Raw genomic sequence first — 17,271 nt, 5'->3', positions numbered from 1 at the left:
GGCAACATGTCAAAAATAGAAACGGGGCGACTGTCAACTGTCGAGATGCACTGTAACGTCCGCATCCAGAGTAGACAGCTTCGAGAGCTAATCTAGTTTTGTAGACACAGTGTAGACAAGGTGCCAGCCAATTAAATATTTCTTTTTGTGTATTTTTATAAAGTTTTAACATTATTTAAATTAAAGAATGAATGACAGTCGTGTAAGTGACAGGCTTTTGTGTTGAGTGTGTATATGTGTGCATCCTAATATGTTTGTATTGTGGTTTGAAAGCACGTGCGAGTGTGTGTGTGTGTGTGTGTGTGTGTGTGGTATCTGTCGGCATGAACAGGTGTGTTGGTGTGAATTATAAGGATGCTCAGCACACCCTCAGTGTTGTGGGAGGTTGAACTCTCAGTCTTGGCACACTCAGGTCAGTGGAGATCTGCCTCTGTGCTGGATCAAAGAGAGCTGAGCCTGTGTCACACTCTCCAGCCATGATACTAATGCCACAGTCCTGGCAAACACAATGCTCCTCTCCCATCTCCCACTGTTTCTCTCTCTCTCCACCTCAACACCTGACATATAATATATAGACCAGCGTTTTTCATTCTTACTAGAAGGAAATAATCTTAAGAAAATTTGTTATTCAGTGATTTTGGCAAATGCAATCACTGATTTTTTATTTTTTTACCCTTTTCAAATCTAAACAAATTATATTGACCATTGATACAGATTAAACTTTTTTTTTTTGTCTTTAAATAACCCCACTAAATTTTTGAGTGGGATTATTTGAATAATTTCAGCATTTTTTTTTGGTCTTGTGGATTAAATGTTGATATCTTTTATGTACAATATCTTACTCAGGACAGTACTAAATAAAATATAACATGCATTTAGTATGATCTCTCTTATTTAAAAAAAAAAAAAAAAATTCACAGATTCTGCAAAGGGTGCCCAAACTTTCGAGCCCCACTGTATATATATATAATATAATATAATATAATACTTATACTTAAAATATAAAATGCATATATGATTAACAAATATTACAAATGTATTTTATTTGTTATAAACTGTAAATTTATAGAATAATATACTGCATAGGCCTACCGTTATATATTATAAACAGTTATTTATAAAGTATTATATATTCTCATTGTATACATGGCTCTCTTTTTGAGAATGGCTATTTAAAATCTTAAATAATAATTATCTGAATTATTATCATGACAGTTATTACATAAGTGATTAATCTGAAAATGTGAATGGACTATAGCTCACACTATCTCTATTCTTAACCTATTCTTATGGAAAAAAAAGCTCAGTTTCTGAAATTCACAGTTGACAAATGTCTTCATACGGTATCTCATTGCACCCATAATGTTTTTCACTCCTCTCAGCAAAAGGAAAATGATGAGGAATGTGAAACTCATCGGATGCATCGGCCATTGCTTGGTTCTCCCGATACAGATCAAATCAATAAAAAGTCATAAGTAAGAGAGTCATTCTCGGCCTCTTTCAAGTGTCTGTTTTTCTTCTGCTGTGAGATCCGTTTGTTTTATGTCGTGTCTTGTGCCAACGTCTGTGGGACTCCAAAGGGATTCTCACCTGTGTGAGAAGCTATGAACCCATCAAACTGACTTTGTGAAGACAGGCATGAAGCGTACTTCACCCACAACACACGTCATCCCCCATTAGGAGAAGCCGAACGCACTAAAGAGGTTAAACTGCTGCGCCTGGCAGAGACAATTTTATTGATAACCATTTGAAGCCTTTTTTTCCGCCCGTCTCCGAGCTTTATGTGCCATCACGCTTTTCCATCTTTATTCTGTTTGCCACACTCAACTGACTTCAAATGTGGGAAACCTCTCTCCCTCAGATAGAAAAGAAGCTGCCGTTGCCTCTTTCCCGCTGTGAAAATCTCCATTCTGATCTGTCAGACAATCGTCTGTAAATTCCCACATCTCTCTGATGTATGTAAATATTTATAATATCAGGTCCTCTGATGATCAAATGTATGTTGGATAATAGTGAACTTACTCAAGTAGCTTCCCCCCTATTGTCAGACAGAATTTTGCTACTGTTTTTTTCCAACGGTGTTTGAGTCATTGTCAGTGTTAGCTTAGCTAATCTGCTTTTTTTCCACCTTTTTCTCTCCCAGCTTCTCAGGCACTCCATCAATTCCTCGTTAGCCCCTAGTCCCTGCCCTGGCCTGAAGTCATCACTCAGTTAGGCAGCTGCCTGACTGGCCCTGAGGGTCCCAGTGGTGAGTGAGGAGTCAAGGGTTAGTCACTGGATGTACTGTACATTCCTTCTTCTCCCCTGTCCAATAAGGAGCTATTTGAAACCAATAAATAACACTCACTGTACCTTACTTGTGCATCACTGCTCTTCCTCCATATAGCCCAATGGTCTTTGAGTTGTAAGTCTTAAAATGAATTTGCTATTAAATACATGTTTTTATTTTATTATTATTATCTAAAAAAATGTAAAAGAAGCAAATGAATGGAAATGGAAATAGACTTGAAGAGCAGATGCAGTGTCTGTGAGACTCTTCCCTGTGGGCTTTCCTGGAGACTGCTAGTGGCAGCCCTGCTAAAGTCCCCGAACAAGAATTAACAACCCCTGATTCAACATCTTCATCACACCATTCATCGCATTTTTGCGTTCCTTTTTTCATAATTTATTGTTAATGATCTAATCTTAGAATATATAATATATTGTAAATTATTCTTATATATCTAATTGTATTATATAATATATAATAATTTGATTTCTAACTAAATATATGTATCAATATATTTGTAATAATTAATTATAAATTAAATTAAATTAAATTAAATTAAATTAAAAATTAAGTTAATGTTCCTGTAGCTCAATTGGTAGAGCATTGCGGGGTTCGATTCCCCGGGAACACATGATAGGTAAAAATTGAAAGCCTTAATGCACTGTACTGTAAGTCGCTTTGGATAAAAGCATCTGCTAAATGCATAAATTGTTATATATATATATATATATATATATATATATATATATATATATATATATATATATATATATATATATATATATATATATATATATATATATATATATATATTCTACACAATAACACAAAAGTCAAAAAAACAAAACAAATAAAAACACATTGCCCACCCCTCCCATTGCCCCCTTCCCTCTCACAAACCCAAAATGCACTCTCTTGCCAGGCTTTACACAGAAGGGTGTTAAAAATACATGTATACCCTTCCTCATCCTTTATTCATATCTATTCCTTCCTTTATGTTTATGAGACTCAGGGGCTCACCGGGTCCAGCGTTCTGACCCAGGGGTGCGCAAAGGTTCTCCAGAAAGTTCCTCTTTTCTCAAACCTAATCCACTTTAAATGAGCCCAAACAAAGAAGAACTACTTTATATGTACCTACAGTATGTTGGGATTGTGACAGCGTTGTAGCAGTCGAAAGTCTACAATGATTTATTAGTAAAAAGAACAACAAGATTCATTACTGAGCATATTATTAATATTCTTATCCATAATAAAATCCATTATTTTATTTTTTTGACCAACATACTGATTTGTGCGGTTATACCTACCTGGAATAAAGTTTTGCTTGTGTGGTTTATGTAGGTCTACAGGGTTGTATTTCTCCCAGCCATTGGGTGTCAGTATAGAGAGGGATGTGGTTAGTGCCCCCCTGCTAGGCCTAGGGGTTTAGGGGTGGGTGTTGTTAGCGCTGTATACATCCTCCAGGGTAGCGAACGCTCCCACGGGACAGTTCTCTGCTTGTTCACTCATCTGTGTGATGGAACAGTGCAAGTGGGGGGTTACTGATGGGTTGCATGACAGTTCGCCCTTATTGATTAGATAATCAGCCTGTCACCTAATACCAGTGTTCCTTACATTGTCCCCTGCTGAGATGAACATGACTGTTATTGCTGACTGCAGGGGATTCCTGCAATAAGCACCTTTTAGGTCCACTATTCTTTTCCACTTGGACTGTTCTGTGTTCCCTCACACTTTTTCCTATGCTGGACTTCATTATGTGCCAAAATCGGTATGTCAATCCTTTTGACCCAAGTTTAGAAATGCTTTGGGTTTTACTGGAGGAATGATTACTGAGCTATCTTGCTGCCTCACTCTGAGGCCTTTATACCTCCACACTTCGTATACCTTCAGGCAAGGATTGGATTTGATACCTGGGACAGTATCTTGGGAACTGCTCGCTGTCTCTTTCTATTGTTTCGCTTTTGTACCCCCCATTTCCTAAATGTGTCTGTGTGTGTTGCTGAATCAGATTTTTTTTTTTGTACACTTTTTTTTCAACAGTGTTTTCCAGCATTTCCCCTTGTCTCTATGGCCAACTAAGTTTATGTAGAGGACAAATGTGAGTATCACAGCGACAGCATCCCAACCACCTTCCCCTGAGGATCACGGGTGTCGTGACCCTGCAGCAGGTACCACTGATGTCGTTGCCCAATCGCTGTCCCACTTTCCCAGAATTCCATCCACACCTGCGCTAGGAGGAAGATTATTAAGATTTTCTATTTAGTGTGATCATTATTATTATTTTTAGGAAGTTGATTATTTTGAATGAATAATTTAGGATTTATAATAATAATAATAATAATAATTATTATTATTATTATAAAAAATAATATAAAATCTAAAAGAATGCAAATAAAACAGATTTATAAGCTTTTTGTATGTAGGTATTAATTGTAAACACCAAGTTAATATCTTTCTGGCCATAAATTACTCAATTTTCCATAGGCTATTTCTGCATCATGGGTACATTTCTAATATTATTGGTCAAACATAAAGCTTTAGAGAAAAGCTTTTCATCTGTAACTATTCATATATATTATTTATTTATTTGCTCAAATAATGTTTAGGTAAATAACTATTTTACCCTGTGTATCGGTTATATAGCCTAGTAGTAGTAGTATTACTAATTATTATTATGATTACCTTTTATTTATTATATTACTTCTTTTCTTTTTCTTTTTTTTTACATTTTAATTAAATGTCAAGCAGGTTTGTTTCAAAGCCCAGAAAAAAAGAGGGATAAATAGAGATAGAACATAATTAATGTTTCTGCTTCTTACACTGAATTTCATTGCAAGAAACGAAATGGCAATCGTCAGAAAAACATAGGAGAAAGACAGTCGCACAAATCACGATGCAAATTGCGCTTTGATTGACTCTTAATTTCATCAGAAGGCTGTTTTGTTTGGTTTTTATTCTGAGTCAATGAGCTTAATCAGAGTCACTGATCCTGCGGCTCTAAGCTCTCCGTGTTGTGTTTTTGTTTGTCGGGAGATCAGCGAGACTCTATCCGCACTTCATTAACCCTGAGCCGGGGACAATCCTCGGTAAGAGCCGAGGGATTTACCACTATCCTTTCACATGCAAAAATCTCTGCGCCTATTAACAAGACGGAGGAGCTTTTCTTGCAATCAGCTGCGCACTTCGCAAGAATAACCCTTTTCATAAATATTGAGGGGGGTCATCAGCCTCCTTTGGATCATGTGCAGATCCATGTGATAATTTAAATGTTTGATCTGAATTGATATGTCACTTTTCCCCCGTGCGCATCTGTTAAAAAAAAACTAGCATTTATCGTCTTATTAGAATTATTTCCGTTATTCTTTTTATTATTCTAGTTTTCATTTTAAATTGTTATGCTTTAGCGAATGTGTGCAAAACAAGAATGCAAATTAAGTACTTGAAAAAAGTACTGAAATTGTATTGAAAAAAAAAAAAAAAAAAAATATATATATATATATATATATATATATATATATATATATTGTTGCATATATCCCCACCTCACAAACAAGCCATATGAAAAGTCCTTAAAATGTTTTCTCGCTCTCTACTTAGTGATTCATGAGCAGGAGACCAATGATGAGACGCAGGATAACATGTGCTATGCGAAAGTTTGCAGCAGGAGCCCGACCGATCACATGTTATCGACGTCCAATTAAAAGCTATTAAAGTCTTTTGTCTGCTCGTTAATATCCCATTCAGTCGCCCTGTCAGAGCAGTCCCTAAACCCTGAGCTTTATGGGACGGTCTCGTGGTTGGGTTAAAGTCAGTCTTAGGCTCACTGAGGGGGGATGAAGGGGGGTCCCGTCTTGCCGCTGACCAGATGTCCCCTTGCTGATCCGAGCCGCAGTCAGCACTGCCCGGTGACCAGCTGTTGGGACCGTTTGGCAAAGAGCAGCAAACCAACACGCTCGAGAAAGGGTATGGAAACAATCCATTTCCAAATGGGATCACTTAGGGCACTTAAACAATTACACAGTTAGGTGACCATTAATATTTCATCCACATACATATTGTTTATGAAAACTAAATGAAATGACTCCGCCTGCTTAGTGATGCATATGCTGTTTTAGTGCAAAACTCTTGTAGACACAAGACAATGGAGGATTACAAGTGTTGAGTGTGTGCGTGAGAGAGAGCGAGATCACGTACCCACAACCAACATCCAATCTCTCAGTATTTCCCTTTTATCGTGCTGGCAATAAAATGAACATCGTTTTAAATTGTATTGAGACTGGCTCATATGATTCATGATCAAATGATATTTAAAGTGTGACCTATTAATAAGAGGAAGTCACGTTAAACTTTAAAATATGAAGGTAGAATTAAGTTCCCAAATTTCCAGGCATTTCTGAAAGGTTAGGGAGGTGAATATACACTTCCTTGGGTGCGACAATCTTATTAACCTTTTTTTTTTTTGGTCGTTTCGACAAATTAAATCCAGGATGCTAACCAAATAGCGTGGGGTTTGAGAAAAGTGTCTGACAGTCATGTTTAAAATTATTCAAACACATTTGCCAGAAATATCAGAATATAAGAGTTCCCCGAGTTCAAATTTTATGATTTTGCTATCACTAGCGATTGTTTACGTTTATTTTCATAAGCAAACTTTTACTTTTCATTAAATTACTGGATACATTTCAAAAGCAATGACTTGACGTAACATATGTAACTAATTTTATTGGTTTACTTTTTTAGTCTTAATCTGTTTTTTTTTTCTTTTTTTTTTTTTTCTTTTTTAATGTTTCTTGTTCGAACTTAGTCCTCTATAACTTTTAAAAACGAAACCTCAAGACAATTGAACCATTTCAGTTCATATTTCAGATGTACAAATAAATCATTACATTAGGCTACACGACTCCTTTTCCCCCCACTTCGTGTTGACCAATCTATTTAACAAAATAATTTAAATATACAATTTATTTGTAAAATTATATAAATTATAAAATCTTAATTTAGTTTTGGCCCACTTATCGCTTTATCAGGAATTCATAGTGTGGATTATTTTATGATTTAAAAAAAGGCTTCTGAAATTGTTTGAATTAACTGTCATTGGCACTGACATACAAAACAAAAGTGTTTACACTATCCATATATGTTTGTGAAAAGGTAAGATTGTCTCAGTGGTCGCATTCAACACATCATGCATTGGTTGCATGGAGTTATTGTTGCAAAGTACAGGCTTTGGTAAATTTTGCAATAGTAATTTTCTTAAACCATACATTTATAATGTGTCAATGACACGCGGTCTGGCACGCGCATTATGCACCAGCATACCTTTTTTATTGGCTGTTGGTTTAGTGTGATTGAATTGTCTATGATAACACGAGTGTGTATTCACACAGTAGCCTATTTGTATAGGTTACCTCCACATTCTCAGTCAGTGGTAAATTAATGAAAGATCTTTATTAGCACATTTATAAAAGTAATTCTCCTTGCTTGAAGACAACCCTCCCCAGCACATCCAGCAGTTTTAAGAGTTTTTAAGAAGTTCATACTGCTAAACTCACGGGGGCACGAACGAAAATCATTTGGAATTACGAGAATCATTACTTCACAAATCATTATTCTCAATATACAGCTTCACCAGAAAGATTGACAAGATATTTCAACGGCTTTATACAGAGTTGTTGCACAATGCCTGGGCGAACAACACTTTGCATGTCATCGATCTTCGTGACGTCTCATTGAGTACAAAACGAGGACTTGGCGTTTTCCCAACAACATCAAAGTGATACTGGCAGTTGCGCAGGATTCAAAAGCAGCACAAAAAGAATCGATTGATAATCGATTAATAATCCATTTTGTCCAATCCACCTGCTTGTTCTGTCTAGGCATTGCACTCCGCACCATTCAGCTGTTTGTCGGGTTTATATGTGCCGCTCAAGTCAATCTCACCTGTTAACGTAAGGCTTGGACATATGATACAAAAAGAGAAAATTAGAGAATTGTCTTTCAACATAAAACAAAATATTCTTATTTACACCTCTTTTGCTTTGTACATTTTAGAGGTTCCATACAAAGCCCACGATTTATGACCTGGATTTGATCTCAGGAGAATTAAATAAGAATCTAGTATTTAAATATTATTTGCGTCAGGGATGCACCAACAATTAACATATGTAATACTGACAAGTTAAAATAATAATAATAATAATAATTTATAAAAACGAAGCGTCCCTGCAGTATCATATCCCGTTCTTATTGCTTTCAGTAAACGGTCTGTATTTGTTTTTTGTTTTTTTCAGAATTAACATTTAGGGTAAACAAAAATATAAACATAAGTTAAAAAATAAACATAAGTAAAATAAATAATTAAATAAAGCTTAAATATGTTATTTTTGTGTGTGTGTGTGTCAGTTTTGTTTTTGTGGCTTCGTAAAATTACTCGAATATATTGTCACCAGTAAATTAGTTTTTTTCTTTCTTTGTTTTTTGATGGTGGAGTTCAAAGCTGCCATGTATTGTAACAAGTCCGAGTCATGCCGTTCATCGCGGTGGTGTCGGTCTGGATAACACACCGGAGAGGGGGGGCAGAGGCGGCGGCGGCTCGTTGGCGCCCTGGAGACCGTGCAGAAGAATCCGGGGAACGAGAGGACGCTGCAGCGCCGGCGGGGGTGCCGAAGGTCCCCTGTATAAGTAGAGTGCTGCTCCAGGGTCCAGATTCGACATCAGGCTTTGAGGGTAGAAATACGGAGAAGGGAACATCCTTTGCAGCGCAGAATAATTTCCAGCCTCCGCTAACAATTCCAGTCCGACCGCCGTTTGTCTCTTCCACTTCGTCCTTTTTTTCCAAGACGAAAAAGGATGATGTTAGTATAGGTAAAATATGATTGAAATTATTCAACGTGTTTTATCTTCTGATCATAACAATAAGAAATAAAAAGATCGAGTAGGCTACGTGTATTTTCTTGCAAGCCTATTTCCAAGCGAAACATAAAACCCAAAGATAAATCAAATCGGAACCCTCTATGATTTATCCTTTAAGTAACTGTATAAATATCAGTTTTGAGCACACAATTCAATAATAATATGATTTACGTTAAAATAGAAAAACTAATAAATTGCAATATGAGGTCCACAAATCTGCTGAGAGCTATGGGAAAGTTTCCTGAAGCAGTCTATTTTGATATGTAATTCACATTTATTGTGAAACTAATATAAACAAGATATAAGTTCAAAAGCAGGTAGCAAATGTCCCGAATATTTCATTAATTAATAATATTTAATCATACACCATGCGTGGATAAAATGCTGAGTATTAATTTCAAATCTTTAACTTATCACAAAATTAGATGCTGCGAATACAATTGGAAAATATGTAAATAAACCAATTGTGGAAGAACAATATATGTTGAATTTCTTGTTATAATATAGCCATTTTGCAGTTATTTTTAAGCTATAAAATAAGACTGATGTGAATCTTTTAGCCCCTTTAAATATGAAAAGCTTATTATTTTATGCTTAAATTAAAAAAGGTGTATATTTATTCTGTAGCATTTCCTTTACTTTCAGTGAAGCAAAACGATGCAACCACATCACCTGCCATTTATTTTTGTCTTTGGCATGAGACTTATAAATCAAAGGAAAAAAATATGACAGGTCTACACAGAAGTGCATATTCTCTTATTAGCATAATAAAAAATACATTTATAAAATGCAATGGATAACAGAATAATTACCATTTAATTTCTGCATATTTTTTTTCTTTTCTTATTTAATGTTTCTGGGATGTACTCAAGCATTTGTTTCCAGCTGACCACATGCTCACCTCCTGTTCTGGTACCAGGTTTTGACCTGCGTGTCGGTCAGGTTGAGAGATGCTGCCAGCTCCATCCTGTCCTGCACACTCAGGTACTTCTGACGCTCAAAACTGCGCTCCAGCTGGGCGAGCTGATGGTCAGTGAAGGCGGTCCGCGCTTTCCGTGGCTTCTTCAGGCGAGCCTGCGGGCTGTCTCTGCTGCTCGAGATTTCTCTGTCGCCCTCCTCTTTCACTGAAACATCAAATAGAACGAAAGGGCAATGATTAGCATGAGTTAGTTAGTAATCGTTAGTAACTTGTAATTCTGTCATGCATTTTTTCAGATTTTATTTTCAGAATGTGAATACACAAGGGTTGTGATATTTAATTCAACCCTCTCTCCCTATCTAGACCAAATTCTTTCTCTCTGAACCCAGAAAGAGAGGGACAGGACGCGAGAGACCTTGCCAGTCGAGTAGTTGACTCGTCTCTCAAGGAGCACAATAATCCGGCTAATTGAGCCACGAGGGATGGAAACCTTTCAACCGAGACCGGAGAAACTTCACAGGGCCGGGGATAAGAGCGAAATAAAGAGCGGACCGACCCCGTGCGTTACAAATCTGATTAGCACTGGGACAAATTGCATCAAATCCCTGAAATATAAGGGGGTAGAAAAGGCAAAAATCAAAGCTGCGCACATACTCTTTATAAGCGCTCTGGAGATGGAATGGCTTTGATTTGGAGAGCATTAATTTTGATCAACGCTCCTATAGACTTGCCAAGCTAGTAATGTCATGATATGAGAGCAGAAATATATTTGGATTCATAGCTGAAGGTTGGCAAAGTTGAGAGGCATCATGCCCTACTTCCAATAAGAGAGCAAGATTTTGGTGATTGCCTAACACTTTTGCAAAATTATCAGAATCAGCAACGACCATACCAGTCTCCAGTAGGCCGAACACACGGACACCAACAACTATAACAATACAAATTATTTGTAATAAAGAGACAAATAGCAATAAAAATAAATCAAGTTTTTATAAATGTATTAATTTAATAAGGGCATATTTGTCAAAAGTCACTGGCCTTTATGTGTTAGCATCACTAAATCAACCTAATGTTATGTCACAGGAAACGATCTTTCACTCTTTTCCCCCTCTCAGATGTAATTTCACCTGGACAAATCCTTAATGAATCTTGCTGATGTTGTTTATCAACTTTCTTTGCTCTGCACCTAACAATAAGCTTTAAATTAAAGAGCACGTTAAAATTTATGAATAATCCACGTAAATAGATATGAACTATATTCCTTGCACCGAAATCACAAATATTTCATGATTTTTGCACTAGAGACAAATGCATTCATTGGTTTCAAAATATTTAATAGACCTATGAATTTTAAAAGAGTTGATTCTAAAATGTTTTGGATTATAAGATTATTATGTCATGTCTATCTATCTATCTATCTATCTATCTATCTATCTATCTATCTATCTATCTATCTATCTATTAAAATTATATATATATATATATATATATATATATATATATATATATATATATATATATATATATAATAATAATAATAATCTGTTGTCCTTTATAGAAACGCCTAAAATGAACACAATTAATAAATAATAAAGCATGAAAACTACGAAAATTCTGTTTTCTTTCTATGTCCCAATTCTTTTAAAAACATAGCAATGGATAGTCAAAAAGCCAACCTACTTGATCTCTTTGCTATATAATTGTGTCATGTTCTAGTTCACGTGCAATATTTTTAAAATATCACTAAAATCGAGGTGATAGTTTACCTTTGTATTCACTGTCTGACGATGAGTTACTGTGGATCTTTTCAATGAAGTCGTCTGCGATTTTTGATGCCAGTCTCCCTGTCTCCTGAGTCGGCTGGCCGTTACTGGAATATGGAGCACACGCCGCCAAGGGTTTACAGTCAGACAGAATATCTCTTATTAAGAAGGATGAAGTGACAGTCCGAGGTTGCGATCCGGCGGAGATCGGCCCGTGCTGCAAATGGGACACGAGCGCGAGCTGGTGACCCTGTCTATGCGCAGGATCCTCACCGCACTCCTGCCGCGGGGACGGAGGGGAAGAACAACCGCTCTCTAAGTCTGACCTGGGGCTGAACTCCAGCGGGGACCTGCATTCTCCAACCAAACTGTCCCCCTTCGCGATGACTGGGCTTCCAGGCCTGTGGGAGAGCAAGGAGTCGATTCCAAAACTGGAGCCGTTGGTGGACGCTTCCATCTCCACACTGCTGCTTGCGTGAAGCCTCTGTTCAGATTATCATCTGTATTCAATCAAGTTCTGCGTGAATGGCGCTCGATTTTAATAGCGATCTATCCAGAAGGAAAATCCAAAGCAGAATCGGAAATGAGAAATATTCATCCACAGTCTGAAAAAAAAAAGTCCTCTTCCTTGAGGATTTTTTTAGTTGAAAAAAGGAAAAGGATTATGCTTGAGGAGGTTATGTATGAAGTGGGCTACACACAGACCCTGTCTCCAAAAAAAAAAAAAAAAAAAAAAAGTTTTTTCTTCTTCTTTGGCTCCTCACTCCTCACAAAATCGATACAGCCTAGATAAACTGTCAGCTGGTAAATTCAATTAATTATTGTTATTATTAGGCTATTATTATTTAGTACTGGCATTTCACGAGGACACGAGACGCATCGATGGTAGTTAAAAGCAATGCAGTTCTGAAGTAACAGTTTTAATGTAAAACCGCAAGGTAGCCTACTTAGAGGCTGCGCGCATTTCAGCACCACGGACAGAAGCAAAGCGGAGTCAACTCGAGCCTCGCGCCTATCGAGCAGCTGAAATTTTCATCAGTTCAAAGGTATTTCACTGTGGAGAGAAGAGTCGAATCGGGACCGAAAAGGCAAGTACATTCTGTGCCGGCGCAGGTGATGCAACGCAAATGCGCTAGACGGCAGAGTGCTGAAAAAATGCTGTAAGAAGACAGAAGCGCTATTGAGGTAATGCAGGTTAAATACACACATTGGGGAACGGAAAGTCAGATAAAGCCTAACAAATGAACTTGTGCAGAACTCTGTGGCTAGGTTTTTAAGGACACCCCTTCCACGTGAATCCCCAGCGACTCGCTTCCATTGGTTAGGAGGTGTTTTGGGGTGTTGACTGGCTCGCTAAGAGGAAACGGGACCCCCCAGTAAACCCCTCCCCACAGGTCGCCCACTTTGATTAAAAGAGACACTGAATTCATTAGGAGACTCGGATCCAACTGTTTACAGGCAATTTTCACACTGTTTGCTTTCATTACTTCATTGATGAGCCTTATAATTGGGTTATTATGAGGAGTGGGGAGGTCTTTTCTCTCCTCTCCTCTCCTCCTATCGCGCGTTGACCACTTTCTTACAAATCGGCCATTTTTTTTCTCATATAGTTCTTTTATAGTTTCTACTGAAAGTTGAATTTAAGTATTGATGTTGTTATATTTAATTCTACGAACATGTTTAAGGCACACAGTTACACTTCTATGCATCTCTGGGATTAAAAAATGTGGCAATGAAGTGAAGCTCATTTTTATTAAAAAATATATTAGAAATGTAAGTCATTTAAAAAAGAAATGTGTGTGTGTGTGATGGGGGGGGGGGGCTTTAAGTAATAATTTTTTTTGGTGTTAGTGTTTAAGAATGTTTAAGAAATGTAAACCAATATTACACTCGCATTAAACAGATGAAATTCAGAGGGGATCAAAAAAATTTTTGATTAAGAAATAAAAATGTTGAATGATGATAGTTTTGTATCTTTTTTAAACAAATAAAATGAAATTTTTAAACAAATAAGAAGTGAAGCAATACATACTAAACTGTTTTTATATATACAATATTACCCATATTTATTATTATTTAATTATATACATATATATATCCCCAGATCAAAGTCAGCTACAGGCAGCCATTCTGGTGACATGTGACATTAAAAAAAAAAAACACAGAAGACCCCTTTAGACTCTCGTGACTTTCATTATATTTTTCTTTAGTTTAAAAATGTACATACACTTTTATGATGAAGAGAAACGTTTTGGTTTGGTAGAATGGTTTTAAATTCTTGAAATTTGTTACTCAAAACTGCCTTGCTTGCTAAATGCTAATGAAAATAATGATTAGGCCTATTTTGTTTACACTCAAATGTACATTTTAGTATTTTCTACACACTCGAAACATAGGCTACTCATATATATCGCTTACATACTGAGTTTATTGTTTATTCTAACGCTACTGTCAACAATATAAACAAAAGAAACAATAAATATAGTAGGCTAATAATAATAACTGGCAACGTAAAAGAATAATAATAACATATTTACCATTTGTAGTTCTAGCATTAATAGTCAAGATCAGAATAAATGTTTAATTCGTGCTTTATACCCTAAATACTGGGCAGTCTGTTTGACGCTTGATGCTTCAGTGTTCTTTTCTTTTTCCAAAGCATAAAACGCGATTATCGAACAACCATGTCGTTTAGTTCATAACAAGAATCTAGTGGTAATGTATGCAATGTTAATGAGCAATAAAGAGGGCGACTGCTCTTTCTGAAAGCCCAGCGTGACACAAAACTCTAACATGCATGAAAAACTATTGTCCTGCTTTTCACGTCTTTCTCTCAAACAGTTAGCCCCTCGTGTTTTTTCGACAGGTCCCAATAATCGAGCCCCCCATCAGAACAGCAGATTGGAAGCGCTAGTCAGCCGCAGACAGCGGCAGGTTAGTGAATCCTCTCCCCGCTCCCAAGGGGTGTCAACACGGCTGCAAGCTGTCACAGTGAGGCGGGGTGCAAGCGCACTCACTTTAGATTAGAGGCTCATATAAGGATGCCCACTGCGTGTGGTGGGGATTTGTCTTTTCTTCTTTTTTCCCTATAGTCTCTGTGGCAGGCCATGACAGGGGTTATCTATATGGTATGTTTTGAGCTTTATGTTTTGAGTATAAATAAAATTCAGACCTCTTAGTAAAGTGACAACAGGTGCAGTAAACTTAATGAGTAAAACAATCAGTTTAAACCAAAGATTTTAAATGAAAATTAATCTTTTATAAAATAACCCATAGAAATCACTAATTGCTCAATGCTTAATGCTCAATCCCATTGGCTTTCCTTCAACTGTCCAAACAGTCAAAATCCTTGAATGGCTCAAGCAATCTTTCCATTTAAAAGCACAGCACATGCTACATTGGGCATTGTGTAATTGCAAAGTCAAGTTAATCAAAAAGTTATTCATATTTTCTTATTATTATTTAAAAAAATTGTCATATAATTAAATAAAAAATACTTTTTATGGTCAGGCCAGGTGTACGCTTGTTAAATAAGTAATGGACATAATTATTAGTAAATACATAAGCATACATATAATAGCAATAACATAAATATACAATATAATATCATCACACACACACACACACACACACATATACTGCTATGAGTCTATGACTTTCTGGTTCCCACTTTGTAAGAATAAAATTACATTTTTACATGAATGCATTAAGAATTAATGATGTAATGTCAAGTCTCTAAAACTTGTAGAAGCTTCAACATTCTGCAAAAAGTCATTCTGACACCACCTCACAACATGCGTGCATATGATTTAAACACTGATTAAGCTTTAGTGATTGACATTGGCCATACAAAATCATAGAAAGCTTCAACCGCAGTAAATGCCACAATGTTAAACAAGTTGGACAATTCATAGAATAAACAATTAATAAAGGACAGAAAATCAGGAGCTTGACACACCAGATGGAGATGCACAGAAACACCCTCCAAAAACCTGTCACACAAACACTTGTATTTAACGTACATCCTCTGATTGTTTGTAGATTTGAGGGAGAGGCAGAAGAGATGAGTGGCAAGAGGCTTCAAAGGCTTTTGATCTCACCTCACCTCGGGTGAAAACAATGTTTTGAATTTCATTTATTTATTCTGTTCCATGTTTGTTAAATATATATTTGGATATGTTCAGGAAAATGGTACAACGTTCCTGAAAAACTTGGCATCGCTGTCATTTTGAAACATTGAGTAAAACATGCCTTGTGATAAAAAAAGACATGTAGAAAGAAAGAAATGTTGACTTAAGTCAACAAACAAACATTGTTCAGAAAAAAATAACGGGCACACCCTGGACCAGTCAGTGATGCAAATGATGCACCTTAAAGCCATCAGGTGCAAGATTTGACAGAAAATAATGAGAACCGCTGAATCTTTTATAAGGTTAACACTCACATTTCCCAGTCAGCTGTCACACAAGAAAGACTTTAGCGCATTCATGCTGGAGAAATATACCTTTATTGGCTCATTAAAGCTGACAGGGGGCTCGGGACCGCCAGCACTCAGGCTCGGGACCGCCGGTGCACCACCCCGTTTTGTGTCAGTAATTTGCAGAGGAAATATACCTACCTTGAAAAAAGTGAAGGGGAAGATTATAAAGGAAGCAAGAATGAGAGAGCGAAATGGCAGAAGCTGGTGGGGTGAGTGCCGAAAGATGGGGGTGCCAAAGGTGTGGTGGAGGGGACCTTAAAGAAAGGCCTTGGGGGAGGGTGGAAGGATCGCTAGCACGCCAGGAGTCTGATTCTCTCCTAATTGGAAGCATTGGGCATTGTCAACTGAGAATTTTCAGTTGCTCACTGACAGGTAGAGTCATCAGGATGATAGCCCACTTGTCAGCGCAAAACACCAATAAAAACAAACCACTTTTGATTTAATTGGAGGCCTAGCTGTAGTGGTCTAGTACTGAAAAGGTTGGGGGTTGTGGACCGCTTTAGGGAAAAACCGATGTGTGTGTGTGTGTGTGTGTGTAATGAAGGGATGTTTAACAAAGAAATCATCACTTTGTGTAAAACCACCCGGAGCAGTGGCTCACATCGTTGGACAGAGGAAAGCAGGTCGTCGTTATTCTGTGTGTGTGCAGGAGTGTGGGCGGTCACTTCCCATGGTGCTGAGGTTACAGGAAACACAGAGTTTGATTCGGTCTCTGGAGGCCTACAGGCTGTTCAGCACTCATCACTTCGAGTGTTTCTTCTCAAAAATGCACGCTCAGAGAGATATTGATATGGTGATACCTCAGAGAATGAAGCAGAAGAAGAGCTGACCCTATACCTGACTTTTGCTACAACCACCTCACCGAGTACAAAAAACCCCTCTCTGCCTCTCATCTCTGCAGGTGGAAAGACATTTTACACTACAAACC

The 17,271-nt window shown here is 37.2% G+C and overlaps 1 protein-coding gene across 1 annotated transcript; it reads right to left on the bottom strand.

Annotated features, from left to right (window-relative positions):
* Positions 1-7,280: 7,280 nt before the first annotated feature.
* Positions 7,281-13,325, bottom strand: LOC113064323 (barH-like 1 homeobox protein). Its single transcript, XM_026235057.1, has 3 exons — positions 11,867-13,325; positions 10,083-10,305; positions 7,281-9,095 (listed from the first exon to the last, which is right to left on the bottom strand). Exons 1-3 carry the CDS (start codon positions 12,318-12,320, stop codon positions 8,801-8,803), a joined length of 972 nt encoding a protein of 323 aa, XP_026090842.1. The 5' UTR covers positions 12,321-13,325; the 3' UTR covers positions 7,281-8,800.
* Positions 13,326-17,271: the final 3,946 nt, after the last annotated feature.

The sequence above is a fragment of the Carassius auratus genome, chromosome 46 (assembly GCF_003368295.1).
Source record: "Carassius auratus strain Wakin chromosome 46, ASM336829v1, whole genome shotgun sequence".
In the NCBI taxonomy this organism is placed as follows: domain Eukaryota; kingdom Metazoa; phylum Chordata; class Actinopteri; order Cypriniformes; family Cyprinidae; genus Carassius; species Carassius auratus.
This window is presented reverse-complemented; position numbering and strand designations above follow the sequence as displayed.

Excerpts from the sequence above, each read along its gene's own strand:
- LOC113064323 (XM_026235057.1), bottom strand. The coding sequence starts at position 12,320 with ATGGAAGCGTCCACCAACGGCTCCAGTTTTGGAATCGACTCCTTGCTC. Across the intron at positions 10,306-11,866 it reads GTCAGACAGTGAATACAAAG|TGAAAGAGGAGGGCGACAGA; the intron begins GTAAACTATCAC and ends TTGATGTTTCAG. Across the intron at positions 9,096-10,082 it reads ACCTGGTACCAGAACAGGAG|GACGAAGTGGAAGAGACAAA; the intron begins GTGAGCATGTGG and ends TTGGAAAAAAAG.